The following is a 21,287-nucleotide window of genomic DNA, read 5'->3' as shown; positions in this document are numbered from 1 at the left end:
GCCTTTGTAGCTGGCTTGCCCATGGAGTCTTGGAGTCTCTTATGAAACCGAAGAAGGGGATACAAGAAGAAAAAAGGAAAATGGTGAGAAGAACGATCCATGAGAATGAGAATGAATATGATTTGAAATTCAAATTTGTAACTATTCTACACTAAAACAACACAAATTAGTTAGTAAGCGTTTTAAAATCTCATTTCTCTTTGTTGCCCATGAATCAGTACTAGTATTAAATTGTTTTGTATGATATTATTCATATTTCAAAATTGTGATTTATGATATTACTATGTAATATGACAAGTTTGCATTGTTATGAAGTTGATTTTATTTTTATAACCCATGAAATTTTATTGAAAAAAAATATAAGAGCTACTTCAACCCAATACAACAAGAAAAAGATAACATGCTATGTTTTACAGCTTTTTCTTTTTCTGAACTCTTGTGAGTTTATAGGTCGAATTTACATCTCACCAACAACTTTGTTCCTTACATGTAAGGAGAAGTCAACTTTACATTCTTAGTTAAACATGCACAAAATTCTCTCACAAAATGCAATCTCCAATTACGCCCTCTGTCTTAAAAGAATGCAATCATGAAAATTTTTCCACTAATTTTAAATGATGAATTTACATTCTTAGTCTCCCATCGTTAACTTATAATAAGAAACTTGAATTAATTAGTTGGAAAAAAGATTTACTCAATGTAAACATCCAAACAGAAGAAAATACAAACGAGTGACATATGAGAGCAAGCAAGAACAAGACAATGGGCATAAATATATTCTTCTCTGTCTAAGCTAATATTTTAAAGACCCCAAGTGGCAATAAACAGACCAATAGCAGACCAAGGGTACCCGCTGCCCTATCACTTCACGGTCACTCTCCCCTAGACAAATATTAACAAGAATCCTCCAACAGCCACACAAATACACAATGTGACAACCCATCTTCTCTTTCTTTCCCCTTTTATCAAAACCTGTACATCATTCAAAACCACCAATTAAATCGCCTGATCACCTACTTAACATAATCCATTTTGTTATCCTTTCCAAATCATAATCTCTCTAGCTACTCATAATTATAAGGGTGATGATCATACATGTACATACAAATCCTAATCGTCTTCAAAGAAACATATAGGTTGATGACAGTTTTAAGCCGCCACTAATCTGTATGTGTCTTGCATGTCCTTAAAATCCATATGTAAACATAACATACATTTTCATACATCCCTCCATCCTAAATATATATAATTAAATTTATATTTTATTGGGTACATTTCCTACTTTAAAACCTTAATTGTACTTAACTAATAACTTAATCACATTAATTTTTTTCTTTTCACTTCAAGCAACACTAATAATGCTATCTCCACCACCGCTGAACTTCCCTGCAGACATAGCCTGAAAAGATGATGAAGAAGACGGCGATGATGGCGACGAGTGGCTACTGGTTGCCGGAGAATGATCCTTGGACGGCGGCGGAGATGGCTGCAGCTTCAGCGACAGCGGTAGAGGCTCAAATGGAGAAGAAGGGGAAGGAGAAGCTGCTTTCTCTTTCAAGTTCAAACTAGCCATCTTAGAAGACGGAGGCACAGGGAAAATCGGCGTTGGCCTAATCGGCCTTGCCGGTCTTTCCCCTCCGGCCACCGGCAATACCACCGGAGACAGAGCCATTGGAAACGCTGGGCCGTGGAAGCCACCGTAATGTAACGGCGGATACACGGCGGAGGTAGCTGGCGGCACCATTTCTTGCTGATCTTGTTCTTCCTCCATTATTGTTGAAGATTCCATCACCTAATTGATTCAAAAAATAATTAAATTAAACACAGATCTATTCTTAAAAATCAGATTAATTTTGAAATCAGATGCAGTTATTAATCAATTAATTAGTACCGTATCGGTGGTGATGTCGAAAAGGCTAGATCTCCGGCGCCGGCGGTTATGGTTGTGACGGCGGAGGAAATACTTCTGAGCATGACTAGCAACCTGAGTGGGTGTGCGAGTTTTGACGAAGTTTCTAGAAATTCCTCTCCAATCTCCCTTCCCCACTTTATGCAATCCCAACAGAAACAGTTTGTGTTCTTCTTCCGTCCAAGGCACACCTTCATATTTTTAAACCAATTCATCCAAATTCAAACCCAAAACAAATTTATATACGGTAGTTAGTTGTATGATTTATTGTTAGTTACCTCGCTTGCGGTCGCGGGCGCGTGCGGAGGGATGAACGACGTCGTCGGAGGCGTAGCCAGCTGCGTCAGCGGGGTTGGATTCGGGTTCGTTATACTGGGAGAGGTTGTTCATGCTAGCGCTCTTCCTGATGAAGGCGGAGGAGGAGGTGGAGCCTTCGGTGAGGCGCACGCCGAAGAGCATGATGCCGTTGTCTCCAGCGGCGGCGGTGTCGGTGCATGTGCGGGAGTTGTGGCCGTTGTTGCCGCACTGTGAGCACGTGCGAGACATCATCATAGCTTAAAATAATTAATGCTTGCTCGCTTGATGATCAACCCATGCAAAACAAAGAACAAGAGATCATTTATATTTGTGTATGTATAGCTATAGATCAAGAGATTATATGAAATGATATGATGTATGATTAGAAATTGAAAGAGGGAATGGGGTGTTTCGTGTTTCTTTCTCTAATCTGATCTAGCTAGCTTTGATGTAGAGGGAAAGAGAAAGTTATTACTTGGGGGAGATTTGGGTGATATATAGAGGCGTTTGCCAGTTTAATTAACTATATATGTTTGAGTGGAGATCCATTTTCATTTACCTCTCTTTTGTATTTCATTTTCTCTGATATTATTTTCTTATATTTTTATTCAATCATTTAACATATTTCTCATTTTTTTCATATTATATATCTCAAAGGTGGAAGTGTTTCATATGTGAACAAAATATTATTCTAATATGTTAATGGTAGTGTATTTGATTTACTATTACTAATTCTTTCAAAAGATAACTGTTAAAAAAATACAACATGTTATGTACACCGTGTGGGAAGAAATGTTAGTGTGTCGCACTATGTTATTTTTGGATGGACAGATGGGCACGAATGGATTGATGTCTCTCTTAGTATTTGGAAATGGTACGTTTTAGGGTGGAACACCTATCAATATCAATCGGAACCGTCCATTATGGCCCGTTTGGTGACCAGGACATGATAGGATAGGACAGGATAATAATCATATCCTGTTGTTATCTGTTGTTTGTTGCGCCAGCAGGATATGATAACATTATCCTGTCTCCTATCCTATCCTGTCAATCATGTGTAAAAGTTATCCTGAGGGGGAGCTAGAATAGAGCAGGATAGGATACCAGTTATATATTTCCTTTCAGTATCCTAACTCCAAATTAATTTATTTTAATATTATATAATTTATAATTTATAATTTATTATAATATTAATTAATAAATATAAAAATATTAATTTAACTAAAATATAAAATAAATAAAATTATTATTCATAAATAGTAAAAATAGACTACTCACTTACAAATATTGATTTATTAATAATAATAGACTAATTTAATATTTTTATCTCCTATTATTTAAAAATTATTTATCTACTTATATAATAATTTAAATATAAAGTATTTTTGAAATAATAATATTTTTAATTTAGTTAATTTTTATTGTTTATCACGTGTCACAACTAAGTGAAAAACATTGATTATAAATATTAATTTTTTAATAGTTATATATTAATTTTTTATTTTCATCTCCTATTATTTAAAACTACTTATCTACTTATATAATAATTTATAATTAAAATATAAATTACTTTTAAAATAATAATATTCTTAATTTAGTTAACTTTTATTGTTAATTATCACGTGTCACAACTAAGTGAAAACCAATCGGTTAACTGCATAATTTTATTTAAAATATAGGGTATCTTTAAAACAATAAAATAGGCTAATGAATAAAATTTAAATTAATTTTATTTATTTTAAAATATAGACTCATTCATGAAAATGTAAAGAAATTAAATTTAATAGAATGATCAATTTTAAATGTATTTTTTATTTAAATATAAATCTGATACATTTTTCCTTATCATATTTTGTCCTTATCATGTGCACCTCAAACACAGGATATGATAAGAGTCTATCCTGCTTTTATCCTATCCTGTTGATATCATGTTCATATATTATATCCTACCATATCCTATCCTGATCACCAAACGGGCCCTTAATGTGCAATGTTTCCACCGTCAGTACAAGACTTCAGTCATTCAGTGTGTGTCCTCCATTCGTTTCGCTATTAATAATGTGCGATAATAATTATGGTAGGACTTCAAATTAAGGGAAATATAATATCCGTCCATTGGAAACCTATAATTATCTCGTATTACTAGCTGTGTGATTCAAATGATTATTTGTAACCGGAAAAAATCCAATCAATCACTCTATGTTGAGCCATGTTGTGTGTACCTCTTTGGATACGGCGGTGATGTGGTGGTGCTAGCTTTGCCTTCGTTGCTGTTATGAGACAACTCATGATGTTTATATTGATCTAATATGTGTCTTTTCATGTAGCATTAGATAGACCTTATACACTAGTCGTTTTACGTTACAGTAATTCAACCTAGCTATATAACACATGTTTGTGTAAAATAGAAAAACGGTAAATGTGTCAAGCAAATAATCAAAACTCATGTCTCAAATATTAAAAAAATCGAAGTTTATGTAACAGTGACTGAAAAACGTCATCTGCCCAAACAAGTATTGTGATATCGACAAGTATGAGTTAGAAGTCTAATATTAGATGATAAAATAAGTACTTAACAGTTTATAAGTGAGATAACTCATACATACAGTGACTTAAAATCTTGGTCTAAAGATGTGGTATACAATCGATTTGTGATTTGCTTTTAATTAGTCAAATTTTCATGCAACCACTCCGAAATATATATACCACATAATACTTGTATAAAATAATTAAATTAAAAAATTCACGTTTGTCATGAAATAAATGCTTAATCCTCAAATTGGTCCCTATCTTTGTCTCGCTGTCTGAGGTAGGTCCCTCACCGGAAAATTTTGTGGAAAAGATCCTCTTCTTTGTAAAACGTTTGAAGCAAGTCCTCGCCGGAGCTCCGACGAGGGATGATTTGGTCTGCTGACTAGGCTAATAACGATTACGTGGATTTTAAAAAAAAAATTAATACATCAGATAATTTAACCTAATTAATAAAAATAATCCTAAATTAATTAACAACATCAATTCCCCCAAATTAAATCCAATTCTCCCAAATTAACTCAATTCCCAATCAAATTAGTCTCATCTTCTGCATCTCTACACATCAGAAAACGAAAGGTATGCTTAAAGCTTCGAAGGTGGGATAAAAAAGTGTTCAACCTGCACATAGAAGAATAAAAAAAGATTTTTTTTCACGAAATGAGAGAACCAAATCCCAAACATAGAGAACACAGAAGAGCAAGGTATAGAATCAACAAGGAAGAACCTGAAACACAAGCTCTTCTCTTTGCCAACAACATCAGTTCTGAACCACCGCCTCTTCTTTTCAGCAAATATAAACCTCCTTCCTTCCCTTGCGACCCGGAATGAAAACCTCCTCCCCGCTCACATACCCTTCTCAAGCATGCTTGACCACCGTGAATCTGGGCTAAGGGAGGCACGATCAGGGTTGATGGAGGCACGATCTGAGCTAGCAAGAGGCGCGATCTAGGGTTCTATGATTGTCAGGATGATGTGTTGGGATGCGGAGGCTACGATGTTGTCGATCTGGGTTTCCAATTCCTGCATCCTCTAAGTTCTTCATGCGATCTCTATGGAACTTGTGTTGTTTCTTTCTTTCTTCTCCCTTTTCTGGTATAATTGGGGTTGGGGTTGAGGAGTGGGAGGGTTGGGTTTCGGTTTCGGTTGGGGTGGGGGTGGAGAGCCGTTGGTTTGGGTTTCGGTTGGGTTGGCGGTTTTGTCGAGGGTGGGGGGGGGGGGTTTGTTTGCTCTGGTGGGTTGCATGTCTAAGAGATCAGAGAAGGAGAAGAAGCACAAATCAATGAACAAGAATTATGGTCTTGTAATTTTCTGGGTTAGAATGATGAAGATGGACCATTGGATGATGAAGATAATGAAGGGTTTTGGGTTTGTTAGTTCTTTTTTATTTTTGAACAAGGGTTTGTTAATTAGATTAGGGTTAATTTTGTTAATTTGTTTTATTTTTGTTAATTTAATTTAATTTCATGATGTGTTAATTTTTTTTTTAAATCCACATAAGCGTTATTAGCCCAGTTAGCATGCCAAATCATTACTCGCCGGAGCTCCGGGCTCCGGCGAGGACTTGCTCCAAACGTTTTACAAAGATGAAGATATTTTCCACAAATTTTTCCGGTGAGGGACCTACTTCAGACGGCGAGACAAACACAAACACAGAGACCAATTTGAGGATTAAGCCTGAAATAAATGACATCTAATAATATTTTTTTTGCAAGTTTTTAATTTGTTTGGAATATTATCGATTATCACTCATGAATTTTTTTTTTTATTAGAAAACGTAGAAATAGTGAAATACTCTTGCAAGCAAGCAACGAGCGCTCCTCCATAGAGTGGTAGGTGTGGACCGTGGGATCAACTATTACGCAAATGCAAGTGATTACAAGATATGATTGACCTCGTCAAATCTATGGGTGAGATACAAAACCCAACAATCAGGAAAGCTAAACTTATATGATTAAGAAACTCATATAATATCTTTGATGCAATGAACCTTCATGTTGAAAGTTGGTAGTGATAATTTATTTTAGTATATCCTCCACGAAAGATAATCATATTTAAATCAAGAACATTTACACATTTTGATGAGTTTGTCTCTTTCTGTAGAGACAATCATGTTCGAATTAAGAATCTTAATATTAAGTTTCGAAGATGATCTGACTCTACTTTAAAAAAATCAAATATGTACAGTTTAAATCAACTATATACACTAATATGTTAGCAATACACATATGATTGGTGGAAATTTCATCGTGTTAATGGAAAATATAGCTTTTCCAAAAGTAATAATTTAAATATCTAATCAACAACGCAAGGAAATAATGCTTTAAAAAAGAGGGGGATGGTGGAGAATCAGGGTGCTTCTGCACCGTGAATTGAGCATATTCTCTGCTCCTTTGAAAAAGATTTGGTTGTCCTTTTAAATATTAGCATTTTGCCTTTGGTTTAACGATCCAAAGTTGTGGGTGTGGTAGTATGCTTGCATAGGATAAGCAAAGTTGGACCCCACTCATCACCTACACATGTTTCTATTCACCTCAGCCTTTCTTTGTGGCTGTGGTCGTGACTCGTTGTTGGTAATGGTGGCTATGTGGACGGCACCTTTTTGTTTTTTGAGAGCTTTCAAGTATTCAACTTTGATAAGGAGGGTTATCAATGGCGTTGAAAGTTGAGAGATGTTTGATGGTGTGTTTCAGCGGTAAAGGTCAAATAAAGTTCTCTAAAACGTGCGTTAACTATAAACTAAAGAGTTATGATATATACACACTTCTTCATTTTTTTTCCACCTCCATTCTATTTATTTTTCTCTTCTTTATCAATCAAATCACATATCACATCTTTACTTTCTCTCTTCTTTCTTTCTGTCTCTCTCTTCTTCCACATCTTCACACCTCAAAAGCGAGGTGTGAAGATATAATTATCCATAAACTAAACTAAGGTGTACTTAGTTTAAGTGCTAGCTAGTGTGCTACATGATCAATTTTATTTTTAATAAGATTTTTTGAGTTTTGTGTTTGGAAAAAACAATTATTCTTGAGGAGAGCTAATCTACGGGAATTTGAATATTTAGAGATCGTATAGATCGAATTGACTATCGTTGAAGATATCAGGGATTAAACAGGACTCACTCTCGTGAATAAAAAATGAAATGTAGTATAATTAGTGTTCTACTTAAGTACCTTGATTTATCTTTTCTTCCAAAATAGCTTAAAATATTGTTGTAGAGAATTTTAGAACAACTAATATTGGATTTGACTCATTTACATGCACTTGTATGACTATGAAATAACAAGACTCATTCTTAAATTATAATGACCATAGAGGGTGTGCCTTTTTTGCCGTGTTGACCGGGTTTGATTTGGTTTGTTCCTATTTCATGAGAGTGTTATTCTCATGTGATTTTCTTATTCGATAATATTTTTAGCTAGTCAGAAAAAGTTAAAAAATGAAATTGCATATTGAGTCGCAAATTTAAATTATTTCTACAACTTGCAAAAATGTATATTTGCAAACTTGTAAAAAAAAAGTTAGACTGAGAGGCTAAGTAAACAGTACTTAGAGACTAGTTAGGAGAGGTGAATTAACATACTTTTTTAGACCAAAGAATCTAAGTCAAGAATACTTGGATTTGAGCCTTGAAAGTTTAATGTAAAGAATACATGGGCTCAGTCTCGATAGGTTGAGGAAATTTGTTGTTCGTTTGAGATTCAGGGTTCTCACTTGTGCACAATCATGCTATATCCTTTATTATGAGGAATCTTATAAAAAGTCCTCACCAACATATAAGAGAAGTATAATTCCTCACCGATGTATCAAAAAAAAATTGCCGCACTACGATAATAAGCGTTTAACCTCACCAACATATAAAATATCCTACAATTTCAACCCATTCTTAGAGCAATATAAATCATTAAAGGTTTTGATTTATTTTCAGCATTGAAAGAACTAAGAGAAGTGTTAACAAAAAAAAATTAACACTTTAATAAAAGTATTGAATTATATTAAAATTTTATATTTTTTCCATATATATTTGTGTGTGTGCGCGTGCGTGCTTTTTGTGCGTATGTGTATCGTCTATATAATTTTATTGTCAATCAATGTCTTTTTTAACTTTCACTTGAAATGAATCCCAAATGAGTTTTATAACCTAAATGGAACTTGTCGAGGTTAGACTTATCCATGTTCTTTGAATGTATGAGGCCATATTGCCTATGTCTTAGAGGACAATAGGGAGAGTGTAGCTTCTGTGATGTTAGCTTCATGCACATTTTTAACAACATGAGCAATTGCTAACAAATAGCCTCAATGAAGGTTGGTGGTCTGCGTGGGCTGCGATTGTATGGTCCATTTGGCTACATCGAAATGAAGTGATTTTTAGTGGTGGGCAGAGGGATGCAACAAAGGTATTGGACTTAATCAAATTTAGAGCATGGAAGTGGATGAAATGTAAGAAGAAAAATTTCCCTTATTCTTCCCTTTTCATTTTATTTTATCTTTTCTTTACAGCAGGTATCGAAACCTATTATAATATAGGTTAAAAAGCACTTTTGGCCCCTGATGTTTCAAGTTTGTGCAAATTATGCCCTACTCTATTTTTGTCGATGTTTCTACCCGTTATGTTTTCAAACAGTGCACCATCTACCCCTCCGTCAGTCAGACGTTAAAAAACTAACGGAATGAGCTGATTTGGTTTTTTTTTTTTTGGACCTGCACGTGGAAATTACAAGTGAAATTGTGAAAAAGTGGCATGGGAGATTCAAACTCAAGACCTGTAAGTAGCAAAACATGCATTTAACCAGTTCAGTTACATACATGATTGATATATACATCAAGCAAATTTAATTTATATCATTTCCATGATCATCATCAACTTCATATACTCATCTTTATCTCTCCAATCCACTCAGAAACCTCTCCTGAGAAAGCCTGACTGACGGAAGGGGTAGACGATGCACTGTTTGAAAACATGAGGGGTATAAACGTCGACAAAAATAAAGTAGGGGCAGAATTTGCACAAACTTGAAACATCAGGGGCCAAAAATGTTTTTTAGCCTATATATAATAGGTGATTTTTCCTCTTGTATGGTGCAAGACTTTTGATTTTTTGAAATTTGGTGCAAGACTTACTACTCATGAATGGTAATTGACTTTTCTTATTTTTTTCTCCTAACTGATTGAATCAGTCGCATACTCGCATGATTTAGTGAAGTTAATTTTTTTTTTTTACTTTTCGACCAAATAAAATCAAACAAATTCATTGCAATAAAATGAATTCAAATTTATGTTTTCTTAATAAAAATAACAATTTTTTAAATAATCCACGTATAAAAAAAAAATAAATATTCTCATGCACAATACTAATAATTAAATACTAAGAAAGGACTCAACTCACTCAAGAGTTTCATTTTTGTACAATACATTTCTTATAATTGATTAAATACAAAGTTAACAAAAACTAGCTTATTCTACAATATGCACACCCTCCATGGCCACGTGAAATGGCTCTAAGCATACACACTCTATGATAGGGATGTCTACAAGAAAAACAAGAAATTTCTTGACCATACTCAAAATTGTCCAAACATATTGGACAACGGGTCTGATCAAATGGAAGTGGGTTATCTGAGTTGTAAGACAACTCAGGCAACTTCATTCCATAAGATGATGAAGCACCCGCTTCTGATACAGGTGAATTACGTGGACTTGATTCACCGGAACATAATTCAACACGTGTTGAAGAAGGTGAATCAAGTACATTTTCAGTAGATGAATATGAATCTACTGAAATATAAGCAGATGGACCCTGATCTGCTGGAGTCTCAGCAGATGGACCTAAATCTGTCTCAACAGCAGATTGACCTAAATCTACTGGAGTCTCAGTAGATAGACCTAAATCTACTGGAGTCTCAGACGATGAACCTAGATCTATTAGAGTCTCAGTAGATGGAACTGAATCCACTCGAGTCTCAGTAGATGGACCCGATAAATCTATTGGAGTCTGAGTAGATGGACCTGATGAATTTCCTGAAGAAGAAGAAGCATGTGTGTTCTTTCTTATTCTTCTAATGATACAAAAAACACACATACAAATACTAAGAGATATTGCTAAAGAAGCTACTAAAATGAGGATGAATGTGGCAAGGGGGCTAGTAAGCGTTCTTTTTTGATCACCATAGACATCACTAGGACTTGTCATATTAATTCCTGTAAAAAAAGTCACATAAAATTATGAGATTATACGATTCAAAAATTATACAAATTCTTTTATCAAAAAAAAAATATACATATATGTGTGTGGAAGAATTATGTTTACAATTCTATTAAAAAATTATATGCAGTACTCTTTTTTTTCAAGTAATGGAAACACAGGTGAAGAGGTATCCCAATTTAAAAGTTGTAGAATTGTTACATCAACGGAATCAACCTTGGCGGCAAAAAGGTTACTTGCCCAATATTCAATAAGGGTGACTAATTTGCAGGTGAATTTAGTGTTAAACATGCTTCGTGAGAAGTTTATAACTTATTGTCCACTTATGAGAAAGGGGAAGAATAATATGTTGTTCGATTTATTTTTAGCATTGAATGAACTAAGAGAAGTGTTAACAAAAAAAAAATTAACACTTTAATAAAAGTATTGAATTATATTAAAACTTTATATTTTTTTCATATATATTTGTGTGTGTGCGCGTGCGTGCGTTTTGTGCGTATGTGTATCGTCTATATAATTTTATTGTCAATCAATGTCTTTTTTCACTTTCACTTGAAATGAATCCCAAATGAGTTTTATAACCTAAATGGAACTTGTCGAGGTTAGACTTATCCATGTTCTTTGAATGTATGAGGCCATATTGCCTATGTCTTAGAGGGCAATAGGGAGAGTGTAGCTTCTGTGATGTTAGCTTCATGCACATTTTTAACAACATGAGCAATTGCTAACAAATAGCCTCAATGAAGGTTGGTGGTCTGAGTGGGCTGCGATTGTATGGTCCATTTGGCTACATCGAAATAAAGTGATTTTTAGTGGTGGGCAGAGGGATGCAACAAAGGTATTGGACTTAATCAAATTTAGAGCATGGAAGTGGATGAAATGTAAGAAGAAAAATTTCCCTTATTCTTCCTGTGATTGGATTCTAAATCCGCTGAACTGCTTGGGTGTGGGGGTGGGGGCAAATTGGAATTAATCTATGGGTTGTGGCTGCATACTTTCCTATGACTCCTACTGTTGTTGCAAGTGCCTTGCTTGTGGGTATTTATATAATTCCCTATAGTTAGTGAAACTAGTTTTATTAGCTACAATACTTAGCTTGCTGAGTGGTCTGTAAGTTTCAAGTTTTGGCTGCTCTGTTGCCTGCGTACACTAGGTGGGGTGGGTCTTTCTTTTGCTTTGTTCGTGTGTTTCTTGTACTGTGGGTTGTAACACCCCCAAAGTGTACTTATTCTTTTATTCATCATTTTGGCTTTCCAAAAAAAAAAGCTGAATTTTATGGTATGAACACTTTTCTAGCTCTCTTAGAACCAATCTGGCTTAGCCAAATCTATCTTGGTTTGTTTCTTTCTTTCTAGATTCTCTTCTCTCTTCCTTTAAATTTTAGGGGGTCATTTGGTATTCCAGTTCTACCGAGCAGGAGAATATAACTTTAGGCTAAATTAGACATGAATGTTAGCGGAGCCTTTGGATTCCGAGTGTTGTTCCTCAACTTGTGATATCTAGGTAATTGACTTTTCTTCATTTTCTCTCTTAACTAGTTGAACTAATGACATGATTTAGTGAAGTTAAAAAATTTAGGCTTCTATGAAATAAAATCAAACACATTCATTGTAAAAAAATAAAAATAAAATATATGTTTTCTTATTAAAAATAACATTTTTTTTTAAATTCACGCTATAAACAAAAATGAATATCTCTATGCAATGCACAATACTAATAATTAAATACTAAGAAATGACTCAAGATTTTCGTTTTAGCACAATACATTTTTTATAATTGATTAAATACAAAGATAAAAGAAATTAGGCTATTCTACAATACGCACATACTCCATGGCCACGTGAAATGGCTCTAAGCATACACACTCTATGATAGGGGATGTCTACAAGGAAAACAAGAAATTTCTTGATCATATTCAAAATTGTCCAAACATATAGGACAACTTGTTTGATCAAATGGGAGTGAGCTATCTGAGTTGTAAGACAACTCATGCAACTCAATCCCATAAGATGATGAAACACATGCTTCTGATACAAGTGAATCAGATGGACTTGTTTCACGAGAACTTAATTCAACACGTAATGAAGAAGGTGAATGAAGTACACTTTCAGTAAATGGACCTGAATATGCTCGACCCTCAGCATATGGGTCTGAATCTGATCGAATCTCAGCAGATTGACCTAAATCTACTGAAGAAGAAGAATGTGTGTTCGTTGTTATTCTTCTTATGATACAATAGATACACATACTAATACTGATAGCTATCACTAAAGATGCTACTAAAATAAGAATGATAGTGGTGAGGGTATTAAGAGGTGTTCTTTTGTCAACACCATAATATTCACCAGAGCTTGCCATATTCCTGTAAAAAAAAAACAAAAAGTCAGAAAGCAATATCATAACTTCACACACAAGAATTATACGGATTCAAAAATTATATGTTGTGGAGGAAGAATTGTAAACATATAATTCCTTAATTCTTTTATCAAAACACATATTGTTATAAGTGATGATATGTTGAAACTAATATTTAATGTTATTGAAGATGATAAAAAAAAAAACACTCGTGCAATGCACGTGCATCGTGCGGGATACTTTCATTGAATTAATAATCACTCAATGTTTACTCTAATGACTTGAGGCATGAACTGACTAACTATGCACTTAATGTTTTTTGTATAAATCAATTAGAAAAAATTGTACAATAAATTAATATATAAATATTTAAATTTATACATGCATGTAGTTTATTAAAATTTGTCTAAATATTTAAAATCATAAAAACGGTCAAGCATCGCACGAATTTGTGCTACATGATCAATTTTTCTTAATAAGATTTTATGTTTGAGTTTTGTGTTTGGGAAAAAAATCATTCTTGAGGAGAGCTAATCTACGAGAATTTGAATATTTAGAGATCGTATAGAATTAACTATCGTTGAAGATATTAGGGATTAAATAGGACTCACTCTCGAGAATAAAAAAAATGAAATGTAGTATATTTAGTGTTCTACTTAAGTACCTTGATTTTTCTTTTCTTCCAAAATAGCTTAAAATATTGTTGGAGAGAATTTTAGAATAACTAATATTGGATTTGACTCATTTACATGCACTTGTATGACAATGAAATAACAAGACTCATTCTTAAAGTATGGTCACTATATATAGAGGGTGTGCCTTTTTGGTTGTGTACGTTGACAGGGTTTGATTTGGTTTGTTCCTATTTCATACGAGTGTTGTTTTCATGTAATTTTCTTATTCGATAATATTTTCAGCTTGTCAGAAAAAGTTAAAAAATGAAATTGCATATTGAGTAGCAAATTTAAATTATTTCTAGAACTCGCAAAAATGTATATTTGCAATAAAAAAATTGTATATTAGTAAACAATACTTAGGGATTAGTTTTTTTTACTGGAATACTTAGGGAGTTAGGGATTACTTAGGAGAGATGAATTATACCTTTTTTAGACCAAAGAATCTAAGTCAAGAATACTTGGATTTCAGCCTTGAAACTTTAATGTAAAGAATATATGGGTTCAGTCTCGATAGGTTGGGGAAATTTGTTGTTCGTTTGAGATTCAGGGTCCTCACTCTTGTGCACAATCATGTTATATCATTTACTATGAGGAATCTTATATTAAATTTATGTCCATTGATTGGCAATTTTGAAATTGTTGCCAATTGCCAACTGATCAATCTGTCGGGCAGCACATCTAGCAAATAAAATAAGAAAATAAAACTACATAAAATAAATAAAAAATTACATTCAATAAAAGAAATGTCAATTTTATTATCATAATTGACATAGTAGTTTTAGCGACACTTGCAGTTAATATGACATGGTAATTGGCATCTGTTGTGACAAGGCCTCGTTGATACCACTACTAAAAATTCGCTTATTTCCTGTGCATTTTCCTGCGAATTTAGCTCAAGCAATTCGTAGGAATGTTTCCTGCGAAATATTTTGCAAATTTTCAATACCCAGCTAATACCATTGTTAATAATGTTTGCTGCGATTTTCACTTCAAAATGCGCGGTAAAAGTCGCAGGAAATGACATAACAAATATTTCGCATAAAACATTGCTTGTAATTGCGCAACAAAACTTTTCGCCGGTAATATCATAGGTAACTTCGAAAATAACTGCAGATAAATTCGCATGTAATTATTTAAGCTCGAAAAAGGGATTTTCAACAACCCTCAGCTTCCGTTGCAGTACCCTTCTTGTATCTGTCTCTATTTTTGCATTACCAAAAAAAGGGACAGAATAAAACTTTCAGCCATGAAAAAAATAAGACAAAACCCAAGAAAATTCCATGAACAAACAACTAGAAACAAATTGATTAAAATATTACAAAACAAAAGTAATTATCACAAAGTATACAGAATTGTGAAACAAAAGTAGTTCTCTTTTTTCGAAGTGCATTTTTTAAGTAATTCTTATTTTTTATTTATTTAAAAAGCAGTCGGGGGTTGGAGGCTGATGATGATTAGGGTTTGGGGATTTTGTTTCACTTTTTATTTTGGGTTATAATGTATTTTTTGAAAAATAAAAATGATGTGTAAATAATTATCTACTCAGATTTCTTTTTTGGGTACCAACTAATTTAATGAAGTACAGTATGTACAGATCACTAATTTCTATCAAATTTGGACGGAAGATACACCGATGGACCAAAGGTGTTAACGGCAAAAACATGTAAGATGTAAATTTCGCGATAGAACAAGGAAAAAAATTGCAATTAAGCCATCACATGTGTGCAATTTCCACTCCAAGCCAAGTCTCAATAGCTTTTACCAAAGCTTGGGTGGAATTATGGACCATGTTTTGTCCTTGATTTTAGTTGCTTTGTTTCTGTCACATTTTTTAAGGTAGCGTTTGGAAACCGAACAGAACAGGACATAACAGAATAGAACGGAACAAAACAAGAAGAAACAGGACAATAATGTTCTGTACACCGTGTTTGGTAAATACATCAAGGACAGATCAGAACCATAGAGTTAATTACACATATACCCCTATTGATGTTTTAGATGTAAATTTTTTTAAGAAATTGTTTTGGCTAAAATATTTATTTCATATCTTATATATTGTTATTATACCAATATACATAAAATCTGTATTGAATTTGAGAAGGAAAAAAGATAACGCAATTAAAAAAAACAAAAAACACAAAAGAAGAAGATAAAGACGTTTCTTCATCAAACAAAACGCTGCAACAGCAGCTTTGCAGCTTCAATGGCTGCCCCTATTCATGGTTGTTTTCTCTCACAACCAAGTAACATCGCTCTGCCACAGCCACCGCAAGTCGAGCCCCCATCGTGCGCAACCCGTCCCCCACCGGACCTCCGCCGTGTCGCGACCAGAGAACATCACGCCCAATGGCCAGATCCACCGTCGTGAATGTTAGGTCGCTGCGAACGGAGCCAAACCATGTGTCACCGCTGGCGCTCGATCTCTTCCTCCACCGCACATCCCTCCATTGTCTCTTCCTTCGTCTCTATCCCTCATCCCTCATTTGTCTCATGCGACGTTGTGTGACTGTGAGGAGGGTTTCAAGAACTTTGATTGTGTCCATGATGGGGCAGAATCACAAGATTTGATTATTAAGAAAAAAGGGAAGGGGAATTGCTAGAGAGAATTTGAGAAACGAATGTCTCGATGAGACAGAAAAATGGAAACGGTAGATTGGAGGAAATATGATAATAGATTCGGGGTAATTGTGTCTTTGTATAACGTGTTCTCTTCCGTTCCACCTTTTTCACGGAACTAAAATGTTCCGTTCCAGGAGCCTCATGTCCTGTTCCGTTCCATCTAAAAAACACAACAAACATGGAACATAACTCATAGGTCTCGTTCCGTCCTGTTCAAACATGTATACCAAACGCTACCTAAGTGTTTCACTACCTTGTTCCACATAAATTTGTTAAGTGTTAATCTCGCATGTTATATAAGGCTTGATTGATATTTTGTATTGTATAAGTCCTGATAGTATAAGGCTCACCTGATCAAAATTTAATACATAATACAATGGTTGGTTATACTCTATATAACTTAATATAATCCTATGCTTTGTGAAATATTAAATAATCATACATAGTATAAAAATGAAGACAATGTTAGTGGTGGCGACCGAGATGGCGACAACGACAGTGGTGGTAGCGGCGGTAACAAAGGGTGGTGGTTGTTTCGGTGGTTGTAGAGGTGGAAGTGGTAATGTTTAGTGGTGGCGGTGATGGATGGAGGTGGTTGTAGCGGTCGTGGTGGTAGGTAATGGTGTTGGTGGTGGCAGCTAGGGGTGTCCATCGGACGGTTACGGTCGGTTTCGGGCCGCTACCGCCGGTTTCGTCGGGTGGAAAACACCCAAATCTCAGGCCCGCCACCGTCCGTTACAAGGTTACGGTTTCATCGGGTTCGGTTTTTCCGGGTGGCGGTTTGGATCGGACGGTTAACAAATTGTGTTCATCCATAAAATAAAATTAAAAAAAAAAAGATGAGAAGGAGAAGTAGTTTCCAGAAAAATCCATTCAAATCAAAACAGATAAATTTTATACATCATTCGTCCATTACAAGGCTACACAGAAGAAAAAATAAGATGAAAGAAAGTCAGGAACAATGGAACACCATAGTACAACAGATCTCGTTCAAGAGAAGGGAGGAGCGACAGATCTGGTGTCAGGAGCGGCGGATCCTCTCATTGTAGTTGGTGGTGGTTCTGGAAAGTGGTGATGGCAGATGCGGCGGATTTGGCTTCAAGAGAAGAGAGGAACAACGTCGGTGATGGCCTCAAGGTGTGATTGCAGTGGTGACGAGAGTGAGTGAGACGGAGATGGGGTGAGAAACTTGCGAAGTGGACTTGGAGATGGTGGTGGTTTCGGAAAGAGGCGATGACAGGGGCGCGACAGTGGCGGTTGGGGTTGAGAGGAAGAGGTGGCGGCGCTGGGTTGGGTGGTGCTTAGGGTTTGTGGGTTGAAGTCTTGAAGAGTTGTGGGAAGAGGAGAAGAGAAAGAAAGAAGGTTGAAGATGTGTGTGTGTGATGACTGATGACGGCTTGAAAGAGAGACAAAGGCTTGCAAATTGAAAGCTAGGGTTTCCATATGGGCTGCCTGAACCATTGGGCTCACTCGTTTTTAATTGGGCCTTTTTTTTTCTCATGCTATGTCGGTCGGTTCGGTCGGTCTGGAGCCCAAACCGAAGCCGACCGAACCAGACCACTTTAAACCGATTTTTCCCAACCGACGACCCGTCACCCGAACCGGCCCACCCGAAAGTGCCAAAAAACACGCGGTTTGGTCAGTTTCGGGCCGGGCCATATATGTTTGGACAGCCCTAGTGGCAGCGATGGTGGTGTTGGAAGGTGATGGTTGTGGCGGCCAATTAAGTATCACTGCAAAAATTCATTGTTGGGTTTGTTTTTAACGTTTAGTGGGGGGTTTTATCCCCCAAATCGTTTAGCGAGGTTTTAAAAGTTGGACTCGCCACGCGCATACCACGGAGGTTTTACACAACCCTTTAACATGATATTATTTAGCAGTGGTTTGTTAGCCGGGGTTTCAAACCTCCCTTAGTCTCTGAGTTTTTTGCAAGGGAATGAAACCGCCATTAATTGTGTCTTTTAAAAAAAAAGGCATATATCAAATAACTCTCTGAAAATTTCCCCACTAGGAGGGAGGGCTTTTCATACAAGGAAAGACATAAGGCAAGAGAGTCATAGTTTGTTAAAAGAAGTCATTCTTAATATGAAAAGCCGTAAAGCATTAGATTCTGCAATATTATGAGTATAATATTCAAAAGCAATAAGAATCACAACTTAAAAGACAGATTACTATTTTTTTTCACCACGGTTAATATCCTAAAATTCATTTTGGCATACTGGCTCTCTGCAATGGTGTGTTTCATCTTATGTTCAGCTGAGTCTGAGTACAAGTGAAGAAGCATATCTATTAAAATTTCCATCTATCCCTCAACTACAGTAAATAACATATCCCATTCAACCAGATTAGTTGGACATATTAAAAAGCAATAACATTTTTAGAAAAACTAACCAAAACTATAAAGTATCTAGTCCTAAAAATGTCAACTCATATCTGTTGTGGAATGTGAATGAACACTTTAGGCATTGGTGAGATTATCATTAGTCATTTAAAAGGGTCAAAGATATAATGTGAACAATAGGCAAGCAAAGTGGATAAATCCAAATAATGTGGTAGTAAAGGACATCCTTAATAATTTACAAGAAACAAATCTTTTATCTGTCTTTAAAAGAAACTAAGCCTCAACATCAAGGAACTTTAATCTTAGGTGTCAAGTTTGCAGGTTTGCTAAGCCTGAATTCCTCATCCTCTTCTGTTTCACTCTAAACATGGCACCTCTTTGTAACATTCTTTTCCTTCTTCAATTTCTTGAGAACACTCACATGGATGGAAATCTCTTAAATTCATCTTTGACTTCTTCAACATTGCTTTCACTTTATGTGCTTTGACCCCAGTATCCTGGTCTCATAGTCATAGACATTAACAGAATGACCAATGCATGACTATATATCAAAAATCTGTTTCTTCAAGTAAGTCTCTCTCCACAAACACAAGTACCAATATGACCCGTGCCTTGCAAACTAAAGAGTGAAGAGTACTGGAACTACCCCTTAGGCAAATATAATATGAACCTATCATCAGTATTCGATCAGTACCCCAACATCCCATGGATCATTGCCCACCAAATTGTTCAGATCATCCACCCCAATAAATCCATTAATTCCACAACAATATCCCTCCAACTGTATGATATGACGAGAATAAGCATTCACAAGTAACCCCATCCCATACGCACAGTGAGCCAAAGAAAGACATCCAGCAGCAAGGTTCTTAGAGTAGAGTTTCAGTTTCCAGAGATGCTGGTTTGGGTGACAGCGAGGTAGCAGAGCTCGACGAGCTTGGCGACGGTCGGCGAAGTTGGGGGTGTTGGTGACTAGGAGAAGGAGCACTGGGTAACAGAGTAAATGGGAAGAAGGAGGCGCAAGAGGAACGGGGAGAGGGTTAAATGGTAATTTAAAAACTGGTGCATTTATATTTAAATCCTATACTTATTGATTTCCAAAAAAAATCATTTTACTATACTTAATTTTACTATACTTAATTGTTCAACCGGTAAAAAAACGCTTCCTTTTCTCTCTGTCATTTTTAACAATGAAATTATTTTTGTTCCCACCAAACTAACTTATGGCGGCAAGGACGGTTTCCAAACAAAAAGGGTAGTTTGAGAGTATCTATAGGAAGATTTTCCAGTGAGGGACGAAAATTAAATCTCACTTAAAGTTTAGGGACGGTTTTCACGTTTAACCTTAAACTAAATTTGGTTCCCACCAAAAAAAAAAATTATACAGAGCAAGGAGAAGAAAACGGGAGCAGAAAACATGAAAGGGGAGAAGAAAAGATGAATATTGTGTGAAGAAGAAAAGAAAAGTTCAGAATTTATGCACTCACCGTTGATATACCAAAAATCATAGTTAGTTGGATTAGTAGTAATTAATGGTAGGTAACCTTGTAATTGAAAACATAAAATTAATGTGAGAGATAAATATAGAAGAGTACAAAACCTTTTGCTAGATTATTGTAAGAGGTCTTATATTTAGAAACATGAAAAATCTTAAACTATGTTTTATAATTAGGAACAGAATGAGTAATATTGAGTGATGCATTGGTGCAGCACATGTGAGGTGCTTCATGGTAGAAGCCACCTGCTTTGAGGGTGAAATTTGTAATTTGTCACTTTTCTTTTATAAAAAAAATTATTTATGAAGCATGGCTGATGTGGTCGTGTACCCTCGTGCTCCATGTCTCGTGTCATGTATCGTTTCCGTAATAACAAAAAGCGTCTTTAATGACTCATTAATGCTAATAATATTATAGATATTTTACTTTTATTCTATTTATTTACAATAAATATTAGTATATTAAATATAACATTTACTACAAGTTGCGACAAGTTTTGCTTCAGAGGTGACTCGTACCCTGAACAATCCTGAGAGCGTGGACCAGCTCCACTGCACGGAGCACCTTATTAAGTGGTCCAAACCTGAACAGGGAACCTGGAAGCTAAACACTGATGGATCGGTCCACACCAATTCTGGAAGGGCAGCGTGTGGTGGAATTATAAGGGACTGGAAGGGAGCTATTCTTCAGGGCTTCAGCACCATATTAGGCATCTGCAACCCCCTGCGAGCAGAGCTTTATGGGATTTGGAAAGGTCTTCAAATGGCCCAAGATCTCAAGGTGAACCGCTTGCTAGTAGAGACAGACTCCAGTGAAGCCTTCAAGCTCATTACCCAATGTTGTCCCATGGAACACCCTT

General features: G+C 35.5%; 1 protein-coding gene and 1 long non-coding RNA gene across 2 annotated transcripts; both read right to left on the bottom strand.

Annotated features, from left to right (window-relative positions):
* Positions 1-1,098: 1,098 nt before the first annotated feature.
* LOC130739927 (transcription factor MYB1R1) lies at positions 1,099-2,701 on the bottom strand. Its single transcript, XM_057592398.1, has 3 exons — positions 2,188-2,701; positions 1,892-2,100; positions 1,099-1,792 (listed from the first exon to the last, which is right to left on the bottom strand). Exons 1-3 carry the CDS (start codon positions 2,459-2,461, stop codon positions 1,343-1,345), a joined length of 933 nt encoding a protein of 310 aa, XP_057448381.1. The 5' UTR covers positions 2,462-2,701; the 3' UTR covers positions 1,099-1,342.
* Positions 2,702-4,758: 2,057 nt separating this feature from the next.
* On the bottom strand, positions 4,759-6,748 carry LOC130739926 (uncharacterized). Its single transcript, XR_009019979.1, has 2 exons — positions 5,463-6,748; positions 4,759-5,356 (listed from the first exon to the last, which is right to left on the bottom strand). It is a non-coding gene; the product is annotated as an uncharacterized LOC130739926 (long non-coding RNA).
* Between the last annotated feature and the right edge of the window lie 14,539 nt (positions 6,749-21,287).

Source organism: Lotus japonicus, chromosome 2 (assembly GCF_012489685.1).
Source record: "Lotus japonicus ecotype B-129 chromosome 2, LjGifu_v1.2".
Lineage (NCBI taxonomy): Eukaryota > Viridiplantae > Streptophyta > Magnoliopsida > Fabales > Fabaceae > Lotus > Lotus japonicus.
The sequence above is the reverse complement of the archived record's forward strand: the minus strand, read 5'-3'. Positions and strand labels throughout refer to the sequence as shown.

What these genes read in the sequence shown, in the direction of transcription:
- LOC130739927 (XM_057592398.1), bottom strand. Translation starts at nt 2,461, where the DNA reads ATGATGATGTCTCGCACGTGCTCACAGTGCGGCAACAACGGCCACAAC. An exon ending in CGCCCGCGACCGCAAGCGAG is followed by an intron (nt 2,101 to 2,187) that starts GTAACTAACAAT and finishes AAAAATATGAAG; the next exon opens with GTGTGCCTTGGACGGAAGAA. An exon ending in TCGACATCACCACCGATACG is followed by an intron (nt 1,793 to 1,891) that starts GTACTAATTAAT and finishes TGAATCAATTAG; the next exon opens with GTGATGGAATCTTCAACAAT.